The following is a 25,278-nucleotide window of genomic DNA, read 5'->3' as shown; positions in this document are numbered from 1 at the left end:
CCGCATGCGGCTCCGGAGCCGCGGGTTGCCGACCCCTGCATTAGACCAATGAAATTTCTGAACGGAAACGAAAAAAACGCACCTCACCTGTGTTCTGAGCTGCACGGCTTCGGGAGAAAAAACTTCCATCGGGTGATTTTTAAACGCACGACGATGCCAAAAGATAAACTCTCAAAAGAAATAGTTGTAAATGGAAGAAGGACGACAGTGAACAATGACTTACTTGGTCGGCTACTGTTTAGATACAAACCGTTGTTACGCGTTGAGTCTGGGTGAAGGGAGAGCTTCAGTCAGAGATAGCTTCTCCAGTTGCAACAGAAATCATATAAGCACAGACAGGTTTCCAAAACTCGTGCTTTTTTATTTTTCTTGGCAACAGCATTACGGGTTAGTCAAAGAAACTTAGAAATGAGCATCAAAAAATAATAAGGACATATTCCTCGGTCTCCACACATGCAGTAATACCGGAAACAATGCGGCGGCATGCTATTCCCAAAATACCGCTATGCTCCTAAAGGAAGCACATATTTCACCCGCTACACCGCGTGTAACGTGTATTTTGTTAAAGCCTGTGTAAAGTACATTAGTGTAGACACCTGCGGCTTATTTATGTTCAAAATAAATATATTTGTAAAATTCAGTGGGTGCGGCTTATATATGGGTGCGCTTTATAGTCCGGAAATTACGGTAAGTTTTGAAATGGTCTGAAATTTTTTATGGGAAGTGCTACTCGGACACCTGACATTTCTCATATTAGTCTTTTATTTATTTAATCTATTGTCACAATGAATGTATTAGATTATAGATAATACTATAGTTTACTGTTCTTTAAAGAAACTGAAACAATAACTGATGCAGATATGTTCCACTCCACTTACAAACTGCACAAATGTTCTGTTTGATAGCATGTGTATTTAATTTATGCTGGCTCTCAGTAGCTCAAGAAGCAATGCCTGGAGTGTAATCGTGAGCAATAAACAGTCATTCAAGACCTGCTAGACATTATTAGTTCATTCTCAGTGGTGGACACTAACAAAGTAAATGTAATTGGTCAAATATTGATACTTTTTACTCAACTTTGAACTTGTTTTGATTGCCCCTTGGTAGTATCTGCTAAGCACAAATATACAGTTCTACAGTTCAACAGCAAGCAGAAACTCCTGATTCGATCTTGCCAAAACACCCGTGGCCTTATTTCTTTGACTTTCTTTAGTGTTAATGATTATATTGATAAAAAGATATGTGTTTGACTTATATTATTCTATTTCTAGATTTGTGTGCTAAGAGTAACAGATTCTTTTCACATAAACTGGGTTGATTAAGCAAGAGTCTTGTGATAAATTATAATAAGTACGTTCTAGCTTATTAAATCATAGTGATCTGGATACCTCAGTACATTTAATGGCAAATACTTTTGTACTTTTACTCAAGTGAAAGTTTAAAGCGAGCATTTTTATTGGAGTCATATTTAATCCAGTGTATTTCTACTAAAACTCGAACCGAAAAATAGTTTTTAATCAATAAACATTTGTTTTAAGTCGCATGGAAACATAGCAAAAGTTTGGTGTTCTGATTTCTGTAATTTAAAACACCATAATTACTTTACATGTTGATTAAAATATTGAAAAATGTGAAAAGTATTAATTCAAGGTTAGGGTCAGATTTAGAACAGATTAATCGTGATTAATTACAATAAAATATTTTAATTGATTGACAGAATACCCCCCCCCCCACACTTTTTTTTTTTTTTGAGTTTGTGCAAAAGTCAAGAAAAGTATTTAAGTATTTATATTTTCTATGCAGATTGGGAAATACCCAATGCATCTTAGAATGGGTTACTCACAGGAAGTAGTAAAAATATTTTTGCAGTGTTGCAATCTCCTGATCTTTTTATGTATGTATGTCACTGACAGTCACAGGAACAAGCTGTCTTCCTGTTGGCTATACAGAATAAAATACCATCATGCTCTAAATCTCAATGTGTTTCTTTATCTTTATTACTTATGGCACTTGCTGTTTCATCGTGAGCATATAAACAATAAATAGTGATATCTTTGTTTGCCTGTTTTTATAAATCCCTTTTTGAAATAGGTGTGATAACAAGTTAGAGTTAAAAAAAAACAAAAATTGGTACTACATAATCCACATGTATTAGTATAAATGAAAAATATGTTTTTTGGGCACAAGAGTGTTTTATCCGTCTTAACCTAAATACTGTATAACTCAAACAAATAATTTACACCCATAAAGTCATCAAAAGTATATATTATTATATATTCCGTATATACAATGATAGGTTTCCTTATCATTGTTAATCCTATAATCAGACTGCTGTTAGTCCAGCCACAATAGAAATGAGGTGTGCACATATATGGGGTTTTATAGTAACCACCTTGTGAAATGTAAATGCTAGTTGACATGGACAATTTTTTTTTTTTCTTAGAATAGCTAGTATTTGTTCACTGCAAAAAAAAAAAAGAAAAAGTGATTTTTAAGGTAAATAATACTTAATAGGTAAATAATTTAAAGTAAATTATGCACTTTTCAGCCCCAGTCCCTAGGGTATGGCCAGGGGTGGCCATGGTCATCATTAAATTAAGATTGGGAAGCAAATATGCAAATAGATTTGTTGTCTTTTTTTTATTCATCTGAGCTCACAAAATCAAAGTTCTTTTGAATGTTTAAAAAGAAATGACCATAAATAGTCAGACAGTTCCCAAAATCCGAAGAAATCTTAATGTATCTCCAAGTGCAGACAAACAATCAACGCTATGATGAAACAGGAACTCATGAGGACTGTCCCAGTAAAGGAAAACCAAGAGCTACCTCTGCTGCAGAGAATAACCAGCCCCAAAACCCAACAATTTACAGCAACTCAAATTATAACCTTTATGAATACTGCTTGGAGTTTAAGTGCCAGACATTTCAACATGCACTGTTCAGAGGTGACTGCTTGAGTCAAGCCTTCATGGTAAAATTGTGGCAAAGGAACTATTACTTCAGAAGAACAAGCAGAAGAGACTTGCTTGGGCCAAGAAACGAAAAAGAATGGACGAAAGATCAGTGCAGAATTGTCCTTTGGTCTGATGAGTCCAAATTTGAGATTTTTGCTTGTACCTGCTATCATTGTTAGACGTAGCGAGGGTGAACTGGTGGTTTTTGAATGTGTGGTTCCCATTGTAAAGCCTGGAGGAGGAGGAGGAGTGATGGTGTGAGAATGCTTCGTAGGTGACAGGGGGCACTCTACCAGCATGTCTACCACAGCATTTTGTAGCGACATGCCAGCTCATCTGTTTTGAACTTAGTAAAAACCAATGGCAGGCCGTGCATTTGGTACCTGGGCCTTCAGTTGGGACTTACCCTATTTAATCCACCTCTTAATACCACAACTATCATATCGCAATTATAGAAACCATCAATACTATACAAAAACGCAATGTAACATTGCTTGGCATTACAGAGAGAGAGAGGCATTTTACATATGGAGGGTGAATACTATTTTACTAAAGCAAGCTGCAAACCTCTACACTACAACCACAACTGTGCCACCTACATCACCTGGAGCAGTTCAGAATCAATATTTGTCTAATAACATAACAAAAACATACAAAATTGATATAAAATACAACCTACTCACCAGAGATGCAGACTCATAATTTGCACCGCTCCTCAGAGGCTGTAAGACAGTGATACCGCTTGTAGGCACTGGTCTGAAAGTGGCAAACAAACCATTTTCGGGGCTGAGACAAGCTAGCTAGCTTCGGGGTTGGCCGACCTCTTCTTTTGATGTCTGGCTTTTCTGAAAATGGATTTTTAAGAATTTCCGAGATCAAATCAATTTCTCTTCCTCCGTCAGCCATTGTAGGCGAGAAATTTCTAACTCAGATGTGTGCAGATCATTACAGATGTGCTTTGCTAGTCAAACTTGTCTGTAACAGTTTCCCTCTGACCAACCAATTAGAGGGTGGAAAAATGCTGACGCTATTCTGAGCAAGCTGGCCCTGTGAGGTGAATTTGAAATCTGATTGGTTAAAGAAACAGACCCATTGCTAATATAGTCTAAGGTAAAAAAAAGGCCAGCACTACTGATTGTAAAGGCCCTGGACAGATTAGATTGACATGGCAGCACATAAAGGCTGAAATCTGATTGTACAAAAAATGTAACATCTACATACACCTACTGGAAACAGTGCAGCCAAGAGAAATGCTACAAAATAAAGTGAATAAACTGTTGGGAAAAAATTTATACAATTTCATGGAACAAATATTAGAAATTAGATTGTAAATGTAGGTCAGTGCTTCTGATAGTGTTTAGGCCAGCAGAGAAGGCTTTGCTGGCCATGATGGCCCACCACTGGTGAGACCATCCTTTGTTTTTCAACAAATTAATTTTTTAAAAGGACAACGACTCCAACATACTAAAAAGCTAAAGGTTATGTAAGAGATATTTCTTTAAGAAGGAGAGTGATGGAGTGCCTCATCAGATGATCTGGCCTTCCTAATCACCTAATCTAAATACAGTTAATATGGTTTAAGATTAATTGGACTGGAGAGTGAAGGAAAAGCAGCCAACAAGCACTCAACACCAATGCAAACCTCATGAAGCTAAACGAAAGAATGCCAAGATTGTGCAAAGCTGTCATGGCAAAATATGTCAAAACAAATGGTGGCTATTTTAAAGAATTTTTTTAAATATAAATACTTAACATGTTTTTGTTGACGACATAATCCATATTTGATCTGTCATAAATTAAATTTTCAAATAACAACAAATAAAGAAAAACCATTGAATAAGAAGGTCTGTTCAAACTCTGGACTGAAGAAAACATACAAACCTGCTTCCTCTGTAAGTATATAGTAACATTTAAAATTATAATTCTATACAATTCTACTAACCTCAGTGCCCTCAATTTATTTTGCCATGTATTTTTTGACATGTAAAAGCATGATATTCCTATCTTGAAGATTAGTACTAAGTTAAAAGAAAAGTAGATTGTTTATTCCTGTGAAATGACCTCTCGTACACAATGTTTCCCATACAGTAAAGTGTGTTGTTCTTTTTTTTTTTTATTTTTTTTTTTAGTTTCGCTGGATCAGGGGCGTAGGTTACACGGGGGGATGCGGGGGATATGTCCCACGCACTTTTTATAAAAAGTAAATTCGTCCCCCTCGCTTTTTTAGTGGAGAGTTGTGTTCACAACATGTTGAGGTTTTAATGGAGCAATGTATATAAATGCACAGTGATTTAAAATTCAAAGAGACAAGATAAAAAAAACTCCTTTTTTACAAAAAGTCAAGCAGTGTAAATTGGCATATGGTATCCGAATTGTGTTGCACAATGTTTAGTAACTCTGCCTGTTGCTCTTGTTGAATAATTAGCAAGTTTTAAAGAATTTAAAGGATTATAAGGAAAAATAGCTGCTTGGACAAACGTTCACTTTTTTCTGTGTATTTTCCTTGAACTCTTTTATAGATGAGAAGCAACGTCGCAGAAACACTTTTGACAGTTTTAAGTAGCTTTATATGTTGAGATATCTGTTAGCTTTAACACTGTGTAAAAAGCTTTAAAAAAGTGACACAATGTTTATTTCATCTCATTGTATAATTGATATAGGGTCTTGACATGTTTGTCAGTTGAGTTCAATACATATTTTCTTTCAATACTTTGTTTTGTATTACCGTAATTTCCGGACTATAAAGCGCACCCATATATAAGCCGCACCCACTGAATTTTACAAATATTTTTATTTTTTACATAAATAAGCCGCACCTGTCTATAAGCCGCAGGTGTCTACACTAATGTACTTTACACGGGCTTTAACGAAAGACACGTTACACGGTGTAACGGGTAAAATATGTTGCGCTTCCTTTAGGAGCAGAGCGGTATTTTGGGAATAGCCTGGCACTGCATTTTTTCCGGTATTACTGCGTGTGTTCAAGACGAGGAATATGTCCTTATTATTTTCTGATGCTCATTTCTAAGTTCCTTTGACTAACCCGTAACGCTGTTGCCAAGAAAAATAAAAAAGCACGAGTTTTGGAAACCTGTCTGTGCTTATATGATTTCTGTTGCAACTGCAGTTAGCGAGCTCTCACTTCACCCAGACTCAACGCGTTACAACGGCTTGTATCTAAACAGTAGCCTACCAAGAAAGTCATTGTTTACTGTCTTCCTTCTTCCTTTTACAACTATTTCTATCGGGAGTTTATCTTTTGGCATCATCGTGCGTTTCGAGCCGTGTAGCTCAGAACACAGGTGAGGTGCGTTTTTTCGTTTCCGTTCGGAAATTTCATTGGTCTAATGTTATGTCGCTCAGTTTTTTGGCTTGAAGTTTGTGAAACCGGGAAAAACCCAGGAAAAATTCATAAATTAGCCGCTTCGTTGTTTAAGCCGCGGGGTTCAAAATGTAAGAAAAAAGTAGCGGCTTATAGTCCGAAAAATACGGTATTTGTTTTTTATTCCTGAAACATGGACTGTAGAATAGAACAAAATAAAGTATTATTTGAATGTGCAAGTATCTATTACTGTGTGCCATGTACTGCACAAACACAAAATACAATATGAAATATGTAAACAATATACTCTTAGTACCATTATAAGGACATCTTTGTACTTTATACTCAAAAAGGTACACATTACTACCTTAGAGTACCAATGTGTACCTTAATGTACAACTATACATTTTTGGGGTAAATAAGGTACAAAAATGTCCTTTTAAGGGTACTGTCCCAGTGGCAAGCTGTTGTATTTCTTTCTTTCTTTCTGTTTTATAATCATATATAATCATAAAGCATATAAAGCAAAAAAATTATGATTACAAGTAAAACCTGTCAATTACACAACGGTTAACTGAAGGAAAAAAAAAAACAGGTAACACTAGACATATCGTCTCCCCCACTTTTGAAATGATGGTTACGCCCCTGCGCTGGATGAAGATACCACTCACTCAGATGATTCATCTTCATCACAGACCTTCTGATCATCTCTGTAGATAACTCTACCTGTGGAAGTCCTCGGGACTTTGTTTTCTATAGTGTTTTCTAAAATTGCCACCTGAGGGCACGGGTTTTGAGCGGATTCCCAACAGAGGGCGGTGCAGGTTGGTTGTTCTATGTGTGGGGGAGCGATTTTACACTCCCAGCAAGGCGGTTCCTCATTCTGTACGTAAAGTCTCCGAGAAGGGTGTGGACAGTGAGGGCTAGTGTCCGCCACACTGTCCTTTCTCGGCTTGTTCACTTCAGCCAGAGCTGCCTCTTCAACAGGTAATAACCGAGGTTTATATTTCACATTTCATTGACTTTCAGTGGAATAATCCGCTTGGGTAAAGGCACTCCTGCGGTCTGCTCAGCAGATCTACGGTTCGCTAACGACCTAGCCTTCTAAGCTAAAATGGCTAAGAGTTGGGTTAGCTCATTGAATACCATTCTTGCTTTTTTTGCACTTAAAAACATAAACGGAAATGTATCGAAGGCGAATATTTTAGTCATTATTTTTTTAGGTTTTTTGCGTTCATTACTAACTTTTCTCTATTTTTCTCCTCTGCCCCAGCGAACACAATCTCAAACTGCAGTGCTAACGTCACAAATCCCGAATCCACGTCTGAACATTTCAGGCATAGCTTTAAAACCCCTCATCTTTTTTAAGAAGATTGTTTATTCTTTCAAGCTAAAAACTCCTATTCTATTATTTCTTTTAGAAACGTGCCGGGTGTTAGATTTTTCATGACCTTATATGAATGTAGGCAGAGGTGGTCTTGTTGTGATTTTGTGACGTCATCGTGTTGGATTTCTCCCCCCTCCAGACCAACGTTTAGTTTAAACTGTAACATAATGCAAACATGATGTTCTCCTCAGAATGAAAGTGTTTAGAGAGAAGTAATAGTAACTTATTCTAGGGTTATTGCTTCATCTATGAATAAAAGGGTGGATCAATTAGAGTGTAAATGATTGATGTTTTTCTCTGGTAACTGCAGACAAGGCATGTGTCTGTACTCAGCTGCAGGATACATCAGTTTTACTGTCATGGACATTATTATCACATCCCCTGCATTCCATTAAGGAAGAAGCTGCTTAGGTTGACTCTTTTGGAATGTCTTAAGACCATCTCCTACAGAAGGTAGAATAAGGACAAGGATTTTTATTCACCAGGAACCACTTAATTTCAAAACAATAATCAGTTGTGTGGATTTCTGATCAATTACGTTTACATCAGTAACAACTCCGTTTCATTCGACTGTCTGCTTATAATGTATACTTTCTGTTCCGTGTTTATTAACCTAACGTTGATCTGCTAAGATCCCATCAATGCACCTTCATCTACAGTCTCATTTAAGATGTCCATCTGATGGCCCTGATATGATCATGCACTTTTATTCTCTCTTTTTTTTTTCACTATTACAATTTGCTGGTGCACCCTATGTATAGTTACTTAATTTTCTACTTGCATATACAAAAACTTCATGTACATGGAAAAATTATTACGCGCATAACATTTCACCACGTAAACGCACCTTGATGTGCAGTGTACTAACTGTGTATCATAGGTTTTTCTACACTGTGTTGCTTGTACGTTTTTGTATGTTGGTGAACTGGCTGCTGTAACATTACCCTTTGCTATTTATCCATCCATCCATCCATCTACATATCTTAAACTAATCTATCGTGGCGACAGTGAGAATTCATCTTCACCTCGAGCGCAATGCAGCAGCCCTACAGTTCTTTATTCAGCCCATCTCTCTCCCTCTACACTCTGTACTAAGAAATAAAGATACATATTGAGACAGAGAGTCTACTTTCAACTTAATATATCGCTATTTAATAACGTTGATTTCTTCATCTGATTACTAAATAGCCAAGCAAAGTCTCTGCTGTAACTCAGTCAAACTTCATCTTATAGCAATGTGTTCTGTTACTTTAAGTCCGTTGTTTGCTGTCTCTAGATTTCTCATAATAAAATGTCTTTAAATGTTTCCAACAAATAGTCAGTGCGAAATGAAGCTCCTGCTGATTTTTTGTAATTAGGATTATCTCATTTTTATATCTTACGTTTGAGATTTGTTGAAAATTATTCTGCCAACTACTTTTGGGAATGGCAGAAAAATAGTACACAGACCAACCAGCAGCTTAGCAATTACCATTAAGCACATCACAAACGTGTTTCTGAGTCAACTGTACCTGAAATTCATTTTGCCACATTTAACCGAATGAACGTGTTTAACCAAATAAATTGTGTAGTATTAGGCTATGATTTATGATCTCAAAATGTGAAGAAATGAAACATGCTAAAAACAAGATTGCACATAGATATAAAACAATAAATGCAGCATTTTCTCATATTTCCAATAAAACAAAAGCTGTTCAAACAACAAAAAAATGTTCCCAAAAGCAATCTGTAAAATAACACGTAATGTTTTCTGAAGCATTTTGAATCAAAATTGTTTAACGTTTCCAAAACATAACAGGCAACTATTTGTTCTTGTAAATGTTTAGAAAGTTTCACTATATTTAACTAAAGTAATTTGACTCCACAGGCATTTTGCTAATGACATGTGGTGAGACGGAGTTGAAAATAAGAAACCTGTCAGAGTTTTTATTTGTATTTTATTTTTCTTGTTAAATGCCACCCATATACTGCTAAACAAGTAGTGAGGTGGGATGTAAGAAAAAACATTAGCACTGTACTGCACATTTATCATGAGCATGTATTGTAATATTTTACCATATTGTCTATACACATGAAGCACACCACATAGATATCCGACTGAATTGTTCATTACTTTTTATGTCTTCAGTTGACGAATAACAGGAGTTCTGATAACATTGCTATATTACCTACCTGGTTAATATGTAAAGTAACAAACTGTCATGTCTCTCGAATGTGTAACTGCTGGAAAATAGGGCTTTATCATGTTTATTCTCATTGATGTAAATGTCTTATTTTCTTCTGCTTGTGTGCTCCAGGTAGCGCTATATAACACCCCTCTCCCAGGGCACTCCTGGTAGGGGACGAAGGATTATTTTAGGCAGAGGAAACCTAGCGAGCTACAATGGACGACATCTTCACTCAGTGCAGAGAAGGGAACGCTGTAGCCGTCCGCCTCTGGCTGGACAACACGGAGAACGACCTAAACCAAGGGTAAGTTCGCTTCTAGATACATGTGAAATGCTTCTAACTGTTAACGAGAAACAGCTGAATCATTGAAGCGGTCTTTGAGGCTAAATCATTCCACGGATCAATTGAATATTACAGTTTTGTGCAAAATACTATAGTTAATCTTTAAGCATTTTTTAACGGAGTCTGTCACTTTAAGCAGGCAGGATACTTGACCTGGCTTGTTGCTTGGCATTTCACTTACACTCTAAGCACTGTTATGCCATGTCTTTTTATTGTGGGTTTTTTTTTTGGTGTGTGTTTCATTGTAGCCCTTAATTTGTTCCGTTCTCTACAAATCTCGAGGTTCAATTCAATCCAATCAATCCCTTTTGGAAGGTGTGGTGGTTCAGTGTGTAACATTCAGTGTGTGATGGGAATCCTAATGATCCACATTATGAGAGTTCAGTGAGTTGGTACTCGATTGCAGTTCACTCTTCCAAATAGTGTGATGGTGTTGGTCCCGAAGTTTTTGGAGGAACCGTTGATTGCTGGATAATAGTGCTTGCTTGTGCCTTTACAATTTGCTTCCACATTCTTCTTCTCAGCGAGTAAACGGTACAAACAGTGCTGGCTCTTCAGATAACTCGCTGACAGCATAGTTATTTTCCACCGAAAGACCATCGGTGAACGTGGGCTTCGTTGGAAGGGTGACAGTGGAAAAAGCCGTGCACATGCTGGAGTTGAGAAAACGAACGCGCGTCCCTATATGGTGCAGGGATATACAACGTTTATCCTTGACTCAATGTTCCAGACAGCTCTTCTAGCTGCTACGTTGAAATAGGTAGTGATATCATTTTAGGCACCCAATCCAAGCATATTTGAAGCAGATCCCATTCATTCTGCATTCAGTTCAGTTAGTATTTATGCAGACATTTCGGGCAAAAGTCCATTCCTGTATTAGCTTTGCTAAACTGTTGCCAAACAAAACCATTTAAGAATATGTGCTAGACAAGGAGAATTAACTATGAAGAAAAACCATTGATATAAGCAATTAAGTGCAGGACAAAGTATTCTTTTAATAACACTCCCAGTGCAGAGTTCCAACATGTTAAGATGTTGTCATTGTCTGATGTGTTGATCACAGGCAAATACATGTTTGTAGCATGGCACTTCTCTGTTCATAGTGTAGGCACTATCACGTGAACAGTTGAGCAAATCGTCATATCCGTTTGTAGATCCTATCTAGGCATTTCCTGGATACTTCAAACTGTTAACCACTGAAACAATCAAGCAATCAAGCTCGCCCTAATGGTCAACTGAATTAGACTAATGAAGACTCATTAATGATAAGATTAGGCCTATATATTCAGCCAGGTATGTTTTGCAGTGTGACTAACATAAGGTACATACTACATTACATGTTTCTAACACTATACTGACTGCTATTGTGGAGGTGGGAGGGGGAAGGAAAAGCCAGACTGCTCAGGAATGGCAGGGGCGAATAGTTTCCATACTATGAGCTCACTAACCCGAGCATTCTGACTTGAGCCATACCAGTGGTCTTGCTCATTCTCTTTTTCTCTCTTTCTGTCTTCCGTTTTTCTATCACCCTTTTCTTCCTTTCACACAATCTTTCACACAAATTTTCCTCTTCCAGAAATAGAACTGCTACACCAAAATTATCTGAATATAATTGCAATTCTGGTGTTCACTCACTTGTCCATAATAAAGTTTAGAATTATATCATTCTGGAACTGGTCACAAAACATGGCTTTGAATTTCTCATGAAGTGCATAAAGTAAATTTGCAGCTTTTTCAGGGCTGTAAAAGGCATTTAGATGTCACGACCCTAAATTGTTGTAGGAGGGGACAGGAAATGGCAAAAAAACATCCAGGCTGTGTAAATGACCATGGAAGCTTTAGGATTTCAGTTATAGACAGATCTTATCTGAGAGCACGCAGTTAGTTTGAGGACCCGCTTTCTTTGGACCCGCTCAATGGTCTAATTCTACAGGAATTTTGCAATTGTCAATACAATGATTAGTTCAAGGTTTTCCACTGTGTTGTCATGCATTAAAATTAGTTACACGTTTTTTTGGTTTGGATGCAGGAGAAACTTTAATCAGAAGACCTTTTGTTTACCAACTCATTACTTAAATTGCTTCCAACAAAGCCAGTTTCGTCTGTAGAATCAGCATAAATAACAGAATGCCCTCATGTTAAGTAGAGAGCTCTGCTTTCATGTGTGTTAGATGGACAAAGATGGGGAACATCACTGCTTCTTCTCACATCCCCTTTCGAATTTAATACCGAATGGTGCATAAAAGCTGCTGTACGTTCAGATACTGTATATATTTAGAATTTGACTCAGAACAGTATGCAGGGGTGGAGAAATCATCAGTCTATTAGCTGGTGCACCAGGAAAGTACAAGCTCCAGTGTGCCAAGTCAAGTCATGTCAATAAGCTTTTATTGTCATTTCAACCATATATAGATGATGCAGTACACAGTGAAATGAAACAACGTTCCTCCAGAACCCTGGTGCTACATAAAACAACATAAGGCTACATCACAGAAAACACAGGGCTAAGGACTAGTAAATGTCCTCACAACATAAAGTGTATCGTGTGCAAACAGTGCAAAGACATCACAGGACAGCGCAAGACAACACAGGACAGCGTAGGACAAATACACAAAATAGTGCCGCCGGTAAACCTGTTCTATATTACACACTGCGGTGTGTAAAAGAGTACTGAGTACAGGAGTGAACATTTGAAATTAAACAAAATGTTGTTCAAAAGAGCAAAAACAGCATGTAAACAGTTTGTAGTAATGAGGTGAAGTAATATGAGTGGTGCTGAAAACATGGATGTGTGACGTGAGTGCGATTGTGTGTGTTGAGTCCGGGTTGTACAGATCAGTCACACGTGTGCGTGTGTGTGTGAGTTTCAGTTCAGTTCTGTTTTGGTTGCCAGGAAATTGATTAGGATAACGAATAGCAATCTGTTTAATTGCATATAGTGAACCAGTGTGTTAGTTATGTGCATTATTACAGACTAAGGAAAACATTTGCGATTGTTATTCACATTGGGATTGTGCCCTAGATAAAACATCATCCAGCTGTTTGTCAGCATTTAAGTAGATTTGGTGTTTTGTCTTCTCATCACATCTATAAAATATTCAAGTCTGAATTTTATTTTTTGAATTCTATTCTACTGAGCTTTTTTCTAAACTAAGTTTTGTTTTATGTTTCCACATGAAAATCGGAAAAAAAGTCTGTACGTGCGTAATGAATATTCCTGGTAAAAATGAGTGACCTCATGTGCTGTAGTTACTGTATCGAGGTATATTACACAACCATAAAGCATGGGGGGAAGGGGGGGGGGGATTGCTTGTAATGGTCTGGTGTTTTATCTCCCTTAATGTTTCTATTTTTTATTATAATTAATTTTTTATATAATTTCCAGCTCTATAGAGAGCAGTTGTAATTTAATGACATAATCTAAAGATAAATTTGATAATGTAATTGTCACATTCTAAAGTCCTTACTGCCAGCAGTCCATCAGTTCACATTCAGAAAGTTGTTCAGCAATCAAATCATATCACAAGAAAGAGCAAGTCATTACAGCCTAATTAGAATTTTTACATTAAAATTACTTTACATTTTGGTCTACACTTTATTACCTTGTATAATCCATGTGCATGTGATGTAATGCTGTTGCACTAGCGCACATATTGCTGTCCGTTTGTTGTACATGAAGAATCAACATTGCCATGACACACGAATGTTCTGTTTACATCAGCAAGGTCAGGGGTCTCAGTAGCACCTGAAAAGTGCATCTGCCCGTGGCCCGGTTCAAGAAGGCACTAACATGTTTCCTGAGTGATCTGCTTGAATGGTGGTTGCACTAAGTACAGTTATAAACAGGTCAAAGGCCATGTGTCCACATCACATTTCTGTTGTGAACATGAATGTGCTTCAGTGCATCTCAGACAGCAAGCAAGGATTGTGTCATTGCATCACTGCTTTAGCTTAAAATGTACAAGACCTTTGCAAGACTGTTTGGAAATCGTACTGCCATTGTAAGAAATAAAGGGGTAGCGGCCACGAGTGGCAGCTTGGCTATACTGCAGTTTGAACCCCCGACCTTTCGATCAGTAACCAATGGCCTTAACCACTGAGCTACCACCTCCACAAACATTAAAGAACCTTCAAAGAACGTTATGCTGAATATGAACATAGCTTGCTGTAGCTTGGTGAACGTCTGCCTATCTTTAAATCTCTGCCTTGCTTAGATACCCTTTTATTTATTTTTTAAATCACAATCATACTACTGACCTGTTGCCAATCAACCTTAATATTTTTTTTTTATTTTTTTTTATAGTAACATACTGTTCCAACCTTATGTTGACCCGTCCCTGTCGTTTTGCAGCCATCAAATTCATTATTTTTTCCTTCAAATTGTACATTTCATCTGTTAAAACATTTTATATGATTTCTATGTTTTCTTGTGAATAAAATTAGGGTTTATGAAATTTGCTTCAATTTGAAATCTGTTTTATTTACATTTTACACAGTGTCAGAATTGGGGTTGTAAATGCAGTGGAAGACTGGTGTAATAAATGTACACCCTTCAGCAGAAATGATGTATGAAATCTGATAGGTAGTGACAGGGGACCTGTTCATCTCACCAGAGACGGATGTTACTACCAGGTGTGAACAGGGCCAAGCTGTTTGCTCTTCACAGTGGTGACTGGTGAATGCATTCGTTGATTAATTTATGCCTAATATCTACAGGACAGTCCTGAACAGAATTGTTTTTTGCACTTCCCTCTGGACATGTTGCTGTTGCTGATAGCACCATTAATTTAGGGGAGAATTAAAAAAAAAAGATTTTTTTCTAAAAAATTTTTTAAAAACAATACTGAGTACACTTCTCTAAAAGTATTCTACCACATAAACCACTATTTTTTTTTTCTAGTGGTGAATTTCCATTACAGAAGTATAAGAATACTGTGATCACAGATATAGAAAAATCATAGAGCTGATTATACTTAAGCCAACCTTAGACACACAATAGCACAATAATCCTGTGTAAAAGCATTAATTACAATTATTTAATGGAAGTATAAAAGTATGACTGTCACTCATCGGGTTGTGGGCGGTTCTAAAAGGCAATCGAAAAGAAGTAAAAAGAATTCTGGCTATTGGAAAGAAGTAAAAATTAACATAATTTTATTTGCATAGTTAATTTGATGTGTTATGTAGGAGCTTTTAATAATCCTGCGTAGTATCGCTCAAGCTAATATATGTGCTTCGTGTTGGTTGGTTGTTCTTTTACACCCTCAGTATGAGTGTTAATGATGTGCGCCTTTGGACTTCACATCCTTACATGGACAAGAGAGTGTCTTTCTAGGAACAGCACAGCACCCACACATGCTAAAAAGGCGAGGGGGGGCAGCCAGGGGTATTTTCTATTTCCTGGCTTTCCTGCTTGCTTCGCTAATAGTCCTCCTTCCTATGTTTGATAGTGTCAGTCTTTTCTCTGCGGAATCATTGTGAAAGCTGTGTGATATTGATGCACAGCTGCTGTAATGTTGCATATCTCGCTTGCAGAAGGAAGCATGACTCTTTTTTTTTTTTTTTGTGTAATAAAGCGTCTTGTTGCTTGGCTCTTTTTTTTTATTATTATTATTATTATAAATACTTCCCTAACCTAAAAGTCTGACTCAGAAGCTTCCTTTTTTTTTTTTTTTTTTGTCTTTTATCTTTTTGTAGGGTCTTGTTTACAAATCTTGTAGACAGGGAGTTCTGGACCGTTCTTCTTACATGGTCGCGATCCAGAGACCTTTAAACCCTCTAAATGTATCCAGTCCCTAGTTTGTATTTGTGTGTGCATGACTATGTGTGAGTGTTTGTGGCTGAGTGTGTGAGTGTGTGAGTGTGTGTGGTCAGTGCCTATGTAGTAATGCAGCATGAGAAACACTAGCAGCTGTCTTAAAGTTATCTGTGCTCAGGAGTAAAAAAAAAAAAAAATCAAAGAATTTTTGCGATTGTAATAAACTCACTACTTGGGTAGAATTACCAGTGGATTACTAATAAGATAAAGGTGTCCTCTGATTTTGATAGCCCTCAGCAGTTTGTGAAGTTCTTGCTCTTTCTTTAGTAGCTGTAATTATTGCTGCAAATCGCTGGCCCCGGCCAAACTGCTGATATCAGCATTCACAACCGTTCCCATTCGACCATGAAAAAGGAAATGGATGGCCTGAGAAAGAATCCCGCATTCAAGTATAAATAAAACCCGTTGCTGATTGAGTTAGCATGTCACATACACACACAGAGCAGGGGGGAGGATGTGCTGCAGACAGCAGAGGGCCAGTTAACTGCTGTTTATATATAACCTGACAGGGGAGCCTTAGAGACTGACAGCTGAGAGTAGGATCGCCCGCAGTGTGTGAAGAGAGGGCGGTGGAAGTTTCTGTGGCCAGTGGCTTTATTTAATAAAGGAAAAAAATCCTCCTAATATGAAGAGATTATAAAGCTATTACATCAGTTCATTCAAATGAGGCAGCTACCTAACTTGGTAATATTTCTGTAACGTGTAAGGACATGCTCACGGCAGCACTCCTAACTGTGATGTGTATTAACTTGAACACATGAGCTCACCACAGTAGTCAGTGTCAGTAAAGTACAACGTGTAAACAATCTTGTGATACTGAACTATAAATACCCAGTAAGTTCTACAAATCTGCTGTATGTATTTAAGTTTTCTTCATTTTTGTCTAACGTTTGTCAGATTTTCATCTGACCGTAATGCTTCTGTGTTTGTGTCTTAGAGATGATCATGGATTTAGTCCACTGCACTGGGCGTGTAGGGAGGGCCGCACCAATGTGGTGGACATGCTCATTATGAGAGGAGCTCGCATCAACGTGATGAACCGCGGAGACGACACGCCTCTCCACCTGGCCGCTAGCCACGGACACCGTGAGATCTTGGGCAAGGTTTGCAGATTCGGCACATATTTCTATATATATAGAAGGATATGCTGATTTTATTGGCTGGTTCAGAATTACAGTTGCATTGTGGTGTGCAAAACTGATGTTTGTGTGTTGACTTTTAATTCAGCTGATCCAGTGCAAAGCAGACACCAACGCATCTAACGAACACGGCAACACCCCTCTCCACTATGCCTGTTTCTGGGGCCATGACTTGGTCGCTGAGGTGAGTTTACGCCTCCCCCTGTTGGCCATAATATAGAACCACTGGATTTTAGGAAATCACCATAATGGCTTTAAATTGAAGCCCGAACCTTGCCTGTACCAGAGATTGTTCGGCCAGAAACAACCGGTACTTTTGAATTTCAGTCATTTGCAGTCAGCCGTGTTTCTGGATTGCATGCGACAGTTTCATTAAAGCATCACTGCCCCCCAGCACACCAGCTCAACAGAGAAATGCCCAATTACCAGTTTGCTCGGTGAACAACAGATTTAGCAATTAGCAATTATTCTTGGAGCACAAAGGTTTCATATCAGAGATTGCAGAACCATTTTTTTATAACCATTTATACAAACATCCTTATCAGTACAGTAGTATTTGTGAGGAAAACAGAACAGGCAGTTGATTGTTTCAGTGTGGACCTCTATTTCTATCTTAATAATATTTTGCATTATCTCAGCTAACTAGTTATAGCTAGAAGTCTGCACAGTATTTCAAGTAAATGCAAATATATACGGATAAGATGAAGAAGAACATTGCTAGTGTCCAAACCTTTATGTATCATGTAAATCAAGAAGCTGTGACAGAATGACTGTATCAGTGTGACAGTAGTTCTAGAGTACACTGATGGACACCAGTGTTAAGAGAACTTTTCTTGAGTGCAAGGAGAGCTACTGAAGACCTTTTTTGACTCTGAGGTGGCCTCAGCCATCTTTTATGGTATGGTCTGCTGGTGCAGTGGCATCTCAACTGTAGACAGGTAGAGACTGGACAACCTGATCAGGAAGTCCAGCTCAGTCCTGGGGATTCCCCTGGACACTGTGCAGGAGGTGGGAGAAAGGAGGATGGTGGAAAAACTATCATCATTGCATTGAAGACTCTTAACCCTGTATGAGCAGCTCCTTTAGTGACAGACTGTTACATCCTAAGTGTCTGTAGGAGCAATACAGAAGGTCTTTTCTTCCAGCTGCTATTCGACTGTACAATCAGAGTTGCTCCCAGTGAACCAGTCACCATAATACACACTCTTATTGTGTTTTTAGCTGCGCAAAATTAACAATAACAAAGTTTTGTGCAATAACACTATTTAAAACCGTGCAATATTACCCATGTTTGAAAGCGTAACTACTTTATCTCTTTTTCTTTTGTTTTTATGTACTGTGATGTATATACTTTTATTATGTCTCTACTTTATAAATATTATTATTATATTATAATTTTGCACTTTTGTTTTTGCTGCTGTAACAGAGAAATTTCCCCACTGTAGGACAAATAAAGTTATATAAAGACATTTGGGTAGCCTCTAAAATGTTCTGGCAAACTGCTCAGCTCTTCAGGAAGGGGAGATAAGACCATGCATAATTTTTGCTGTAAAAGTGTGTAGGAGTGTTTACATCTTCTGATGATATTGTTGAGCAATAGAAGGAGCAGTTAGGGGATATCATTAAACCACAGTACATATCCTCCCTTTATGAGGCACTGCCAGAAAATTCTGGTGTTATGTACTCCCTCTCTATATCTGGGGGTTACTACAGCAAAATCTTGTCAATGAAAGACAAAGTTCAACAAGCTTCTTGAATGAAGATTTGAGGCGGTGTCTGGGAAACTGGAATGGTGGTCCCTATTTTTAAAAGAGGCTATGTTCCAATTATAGGGCAGTTGTGCTCCTCAGCCACCTGGGAAAATGCCATTCCAGGGTTCTGTAGAGAGGATACGCCATCAGATAGTTAAACCTGGGACTCGCGAGGTATGCGGTTCTAACCCTATGCGTGCCAAGAAACAGTTAACCAGCTCTTTTACTTTTGCACAGCTTTGAAAGGGGTTACGGTAGTATAGTCAGTTCACTTGTCTTATAGATTTTGGAAAGGCCTATGATTGTTCGCCATTTTTGGGAGGTACTGAACATGGGTGAATGCCTGGGTTTGCTTCTAAATGTGATCTCTATGACCACTGTAAGTTGTATCCATATGTTTGGCATTAAGTAGAAGTTTCCATCTCCATCAAGGGTGTGTCTTGTCCCCACTACAATTAATGGTTTTCTTGTATAAAGGGTATAAAGCTGTAGCCAAGGCTGGACAAGTTTCCAGCATGGTGTAGGTAAGAAGTACCATCCCTGTCTTGGCACTAAATAAAGAGGGATGTAAATCAGCACCTCAAAGTCCAAGGCTTATGGTTCTCTCTCAGAAAATACTGGGATGCTTTGTTCAAGTGAGGAAAAAGAGCTTGTTTAAATATTTTGCGATCCTATTCCTCATTAATAATAGGCACCTCCCACTGGAGATGCAGGACCAATTAGAGAGACTATTTCATAGTTTCTTTGGGAACGTATAGGGGTCTCCTAGAAGGAGCTGGAAGCTGTAGCTATGAAAAGTCTTGGTTGATTTTTCCCTGCCTTTTGCCACCATTATCATTACAAGGAAAAGCCGAATGAATAAATACATAAATATCAGCTATCTGTTGTACCTAATTGAAATATTAAAACAATCAATTTCTTATGATAATATTTTTTACTTGCTCTTACTAAAAATATCATAATTGATATCTCCTTTAAATCCATTTTAGGACCTTGTCAATAACGGTGCTCAGGTGAGCATCTGTAACAAATATGGAGAAACACCAGTGGACAAAGCAAAGCCACACCTGCGTGACCATCTGAAAGGTGATCAATCTATTTGTGACCAATTGTACAACTAATGGAACTTAAAAGAGTTCTTGTTTTAAACGCTATTTTGTATCTGCTTGTCACAACTGTCTAAAATTGTCAAAAATAAATCCTGGTTTATCTAGAAATGGCTGAGAAGCAAGGACAAAATCTGACCAAAGTTCCCTTTAAGGACACCTTCTGGAAGGGCACAACCAGAACACGACCACGTAAGCACACCCACAGTGTGGAAAATGTGGAAAATGTGCATGTAGGATGTACAGTTTGTGTTAAGTTTTGCTTAGGATTCTCCTAATTATGCGCTTATTAAAATGTGATTTTAAAATAAGAACCGCCAGTATAAACACTGTGATGTAACTGGAAGAAGTTACAGAATATATCAGGAAACATCTTTAAAAAGATGCAGTATTAAAACATACCTTTTGTTCTTTAGTTTCACTGCTTTTACTTTCGATATCTGTAGGCAATGGCACCCTAAACAAGCATGCCGGAATAGACTACAAGCAGCTTTCATTTATGGTCAAGGTCAATGAAAATCACTCAGGAGAGGTGGGCCCAGTTCTTTTTTTGTTAACATTGGCATTTTTTTATTTTTTTTGGTTTGTTTTTGTCTTTTGGGATATTTCTTACTTTGGCTTTGAAATATTGACTTTTTTCTGAAATTTGTGTTGTTGATTACTCTCTCTGTGATAGTTGTGGAAGGGCCGCTGGCAAGGGACTGAAATTGTGGTTAAAGTGTTCCACATTCGGGATTGGACCACCAGAAAGAGTCGTGACTTTAATGAAGAATACCCCAAACTAAGGTATACATACACTCATCCTATGTAGCTGCTACATCTACAGACGGAAATGGGGATTGCATGACATCATTTTGTTCTCTTGTACTGTACATTTTTAGTCATTTGTCCCATTTCTAGCCTTTATGCCAGGCACACACTGCACGATTTATTATTATTATTTTTAATATTCCTTGGTGATTACAAACAGGACCCCCATTTCACAGTGTAGGATCTCAGTTGTCATAATGTCAGACTGCCAGTCAAAAATTGATGCACACAAGAAAAAGACACGTCCAAAGTTTTGTCATTAATCCGTGATGGGTTCAGACCCACTTTCTCTCGCTAATGGTAGCAAGCGGCAAACAAAAACAATCTGTAGTTGATTGTTTTTTATGACATTCCTTAATAATAAACAAACGGACAAAAAAAGTCATACAAACACTCCTTTTCCCTGTAACTCAATACGTTTTTCCTCTTGCTGTATTGTCCACCTGACCCACACCTCTACATTTTCCCTGAGGTGGTTTATCGGGTTCTTGGTTCACGGTCATCTGACACTGGCAGAATTAGATTGAAGGGAAAAATTATCGCAACAGCCAGTAATCAGCTGTCGGTAAACATGTTTCCCCACGGACCATCATTACTGACACACCACTCACCAAACTAGAAATTTCGAAACAGGGCTGGAAACTTGCGTACTCCACTTTTTTCCTCCTCTGTTTCTACATTGTGTATACGAAGGGCTCGGACTTTTTTTACCGGTGCGCACTTTCTCCCGTCAAATTTTGTTTTTTTATTTATTGTTTTTTTTTAATCAATCACAACTTTTGCGTGACTAGTGGCGCACGCAGGTTTTCAACCTTGTTTTGTGCAGACGCATGTTTTTGTTTTTTGGTTTTTTTTTGCGTTTTGATGTAATATGGCTATTAAATGCACTAAATGTGTTTTCGTTTTTACAGATTGCAATTTTAGCAATAAAAATGTTTTTCTAAAGATGACAAAAATGACTTGTTCATTTATAGAGACCTGTCTTATTTTCTCTTGAATATTTTGTATTAATCTTTAATTGTAGAAAAAGTACTTCTCATCCAACTACTCGATGAATTGATTGAGTAATTAGTAGAATATTCTATTACTAAAATAATCCTTAGCTGCAGCCCTTGTTGATGGGGGTAGTTGAACTGTTTCAACCAAACTTGCTCTTAAATGTTTGTCTGCAAACTGTCATGTGTGCATACGTGTTTGTAACCCACTGTAGAATATTTTCCCATCCCAACGTGTTGCCCATGTTGGGGGCCTGTCAGTCCCCCCCTGCTCCCCACCCCGTCATCATCACACACTGGATGCCATATGGCTCCCTTTACAACGTGCTCCATGAGGGCACCAGTGAGTAAAATTTTTAAACACAACACAGTCTGAACACAGACAACAAAAATGACATTGTTTTTAAGTGGTTTTGTGTCTCATGTTTGGCATCACAATGATATGTTTTGCTTTTTGTGGTATATGTGTTGCAAAATTATTAGATTATGATTATGAATTCCTAATACGTATCACTTTAGACTTTGTGGTGGATCAGATGCAAGCGGTGAAGTTCGCCCTGGATATTGCATGTGGGATGGCTTTCCTTCACACACTGGAACCCATGATTCCGCGTCACTATCTCAACAGCAAGAGTGTCATGGTAAGCATGAAATCAGCACACGATCATTGTAGGCTTCAAGAGTATCAGTACATTGGATGAGGTCTGCAGTATTTTGCACAGAAAAGCAGCAAGTTTGCATAACCATCCAGACCTGATTCTTACTTTGAACATTTTGTGTTTAGAAGCAAGTCAGGCTGTTCAATATTATAACATTTTATAGTTGACTTTACTCCACTACTAGACATTTAAAATGCATGGTATTTTTCTGTCCTTCATGAATAGTATATTCTGAAAATTACTACTTTCATCTCTTTTTTATTTATTTATTTATTTTATTTATTTATTTTTTTGCCATTGATGACCTAACAGATAGATGAGGACATGACAGCCAGGATAAGTATGGCAGATGTAAAATTCTCCTTCCAGTGTCCGGGCAGGATGTATTCTCCAGCATGGATAGCCCCTGAGGGTATATCTCTTTCATTTTGCTTTTTCATTAAATTTTTATATCTTTTCTGATTTCTTACCCAGTGTCCTTTTTTTTTTTTTTTTTTCTTCATGTGCTCCCACTAGCTCTGCAGAAGAAGCCCGAAGAAATTAACAGACGTTCTGCAGATATGTGGAGCTTTGCTGTGCTGCTCTGGGAATTGGTCACCAGAGAGGTACCATTTGCTGATCTGTCCAACATGGAGATCGGAATGAAGGTAAGAGTGTGTCACCACCTTCAGCCCACGTGTGTATGTGAGGGTCGGTTGGGGTGGTAGGTGAATTTTTTTTTAACGATTAATTATTACTAAATATAATGTTGAGAGACGAGGTTGTGCTCTCTAGAGTAAATAAATGAACAGGACACCAAACATTTGTTTTACTGATGCACCAAGTTTCAAATCAAGCACCAAAATCCGCCATGATGCCCACATTCCGACAATTAAAACCGTCCGTGTAGAAACATGGCAAAAGTTCCTTTTGGTGTCCTGACGATTTACGTAATTAAAAATACCATAATTACTTTAAATCGTTAACAAGAATATTTTGTCTCCATGCTCTATGTTGAGTGTGGTTTCACAAATAATAAACAAACATTTTCCATGCACATGTTGATTAGAGTATTACATATTAAATACATCTGCTGTGGGTTTTTTCTATCATTTTATTTATATTTTTTTACTGAGCTAATTTGTCTTCCAGGTGTCGCTAGAAGGTTTGCGTCCCACCATCCCGCCTGGCATCTCACCCCACATCTGCAAACTTATGAGGATCTGCATGAACGAAGATCCTGCCAAGAGGCCCAAATTCGATATGATCGTGCCCATCCTGGAAAAGATGCAAGACAAATAACGAGCCCCAACTGATCTCTCTACACTTCGTTCTACACCTCCCCTGCGCATCTACAACAATCATATGCTGATTGCACCAGTATTGCCTTAAACCCGCCATTCACCAAAGTGCTCTGTGTCACTGTAACCTTTCAGCAATGACAGCACGTACGTGCTTTGTACGTGTTGGACACTTTAGTTTTATCCTTGCAATCTCTCTCTTGTACTGTTCTTTCTTGAACACAATCAGTAGCTGATTGTGTACGTTAGTATGTATGTCTGCTCTGTGTAAGCGGTTTATGGAGATGGATATGGAATTATTTAAATGCCTCTTAATAGCCATAAATCAGTGTGTTGGTGATGAGGAGCATGTGACACAGTGAATGTACGTAACAACTAAAGTGTACCATCTAACCACTAGTCCCTTCATTTCATTGTTCATCCTCACTGTCCTTCCACGGGGTCATATTTCAGCATTATTAACTGTGCTTGTGAAGTTTTTATTTCAACTGTTTGTTTGCAATGTATGTTTATCTTCTGGGGCGAATGGAGTATTGCTAAATATACTCCCTGCAAGAGAATTATATATGCAATGAATTATGTATTTGAGCAAATGTACCATGTTAGCCATATTCCCCACTTCTAGCAGCCATCCAGTAATATTTTGTGTGTGCAAGAAGTGTTATACTGTTTAGATTTTGTACTGAACAATCTGAAAGACTTGCCATATCTAATGTTAGTTCTTTGTCCTGTCATGCAACTAGTTACCAGATTAGTGACATGCCCTAAAAGCATCATGCTAAACTTGATTAAAATACGACTGCGGTTATATCAGTGGTAGGTTTCCCTGTATCATGTTTCGATCCAGGTCAAGAGGAAAGCAGCATTTTTCTCTATAAATGCATGCATGACTTGCTCTGTTTCATCAACTAACGTTTCCATGATCTAATCTTCATTGTCCTTGTTGTGTGCTGAAATGTAACGTTTTAAACACTTTTATACTGGCTGTATACATATGTATGGGTTTGTTTTGTTTTTTTATCATGGGGGAGATGGATCTGCCAACCCATGAACGCTTTGTTATGAACTTTTGCCAACACTACATCTATACACTAGCTCCACTGTTTCTGCTTTCATTCTCCAATCTGAGCTTCTAAGTGTTTTATAAGAGCCAGAGAGAAAATGATCATAAAGTCTCATATACGATTTAAATAAAATATATAAGATCAGTAAGGGATTTTTTTTCCTTACTTTAGCTTTAGGTAAACCTCTAGGTTGTGGAGGAAGAGATCCTTATATTTTAAATTATCATGCAAGTTTTTTTCGGCTGATATTTTGAGTATATTTTGTGGCCTTTTGTTTATCCTGTTTTGGGCAGTTTATATATATATTTTCATGTTAACAGGAGTTTACAACAGAAGACGAACAAATAAAGTGTTTTGGCCTTGCTTAACCCGATTTGGCTTCATTTTCTTAAAAAAAAAAAATAATAAAATGTATATTGGGGTTTGTTGGTTTTATATCTTGATCGGGGTTTTAAAAAAAAAAATCTTGCCATTTTTGGGAC

The 25,278-nt window shown here is 37.8% G+C and overlaps 2 protein-coding genes across 2 annotated transcripts in view; one reads left to right on the top strand and one right to left on the bottom strand.

Moving 5' to 3' along the window:
- mpzl1l (myelin protein zero-like 1 like) overlaps positions 1-25,278 on the bottom strand; it is a 186,027-nt gene that overhangs the window by 69,062 nt on the left and 91,687 nt on the right. The window lies entirely within an intron of this gene.
- Positions 6,947-25,164, top strand: ilk (integrin-linked kinase). Its single transcript, XM_083569136.1, has 13 exons — positions 6,947-7,263; positions 9,961-10,135; positions 16,930-17,095; positions 17,220-17,315; positions 19,872-19,968; positions 20,097-20,180; positions 20,435-20,520; positions 20,665-20,774; positions 22,009-22,136; positions 22,313-22,434; positions 22,765-22,864; positions 22,969-23,099; positions 23,584-25,164. The coding sequence occupies exons 2-13, from the start codon at positions 10,047-10,049 to the stop codon at positions 23,731-23,733; spliced, it is 1,359 nt and encodes a 452-aa protein (XP_083425262.1). The 5' UTR covers positions 6,947-7,263; positions 9,961-10,046; the 3' UTR covers positions 23,734-25,164.

This window comes from Silurus aristotelis (assembly GCF_946808225.1).
Source record: "Silurus aristotelis genome assembly, chromosome: 18".
NCBI classification, from domain to species: Eukaryota; Metazoa; Chordata; class Actinopteri; order Siluriformes; family Siluridae; genus Silurus; species Silurus aristotelis.
This window is presented reverse-complemented; position numbering and strand designations above follow the sequence as displayed.

Coding starts and splice junctions, on each gene's coding strand:
- ilk (XM_083569136.1), top strand. CDS start 10,047: ATGGACGACATCTTCACTCAGTGCAGAGAAGGGAACGCTGTAGCCGTC. Junction 22,435..22,764: donor TCAACAGCAAGAGTGTCATG/GTAAGCATGAAA, acceptor ATGACCTAACAG/ATAGATGAGGACATGACAGC. Junction 22,865..22,968: donor AGCATGGATAGCCCCTGAGG/GTATATCTCTTT, acceptor TGCTCCCACTAG/CTCTGCAGAAGAAGCCCGAA.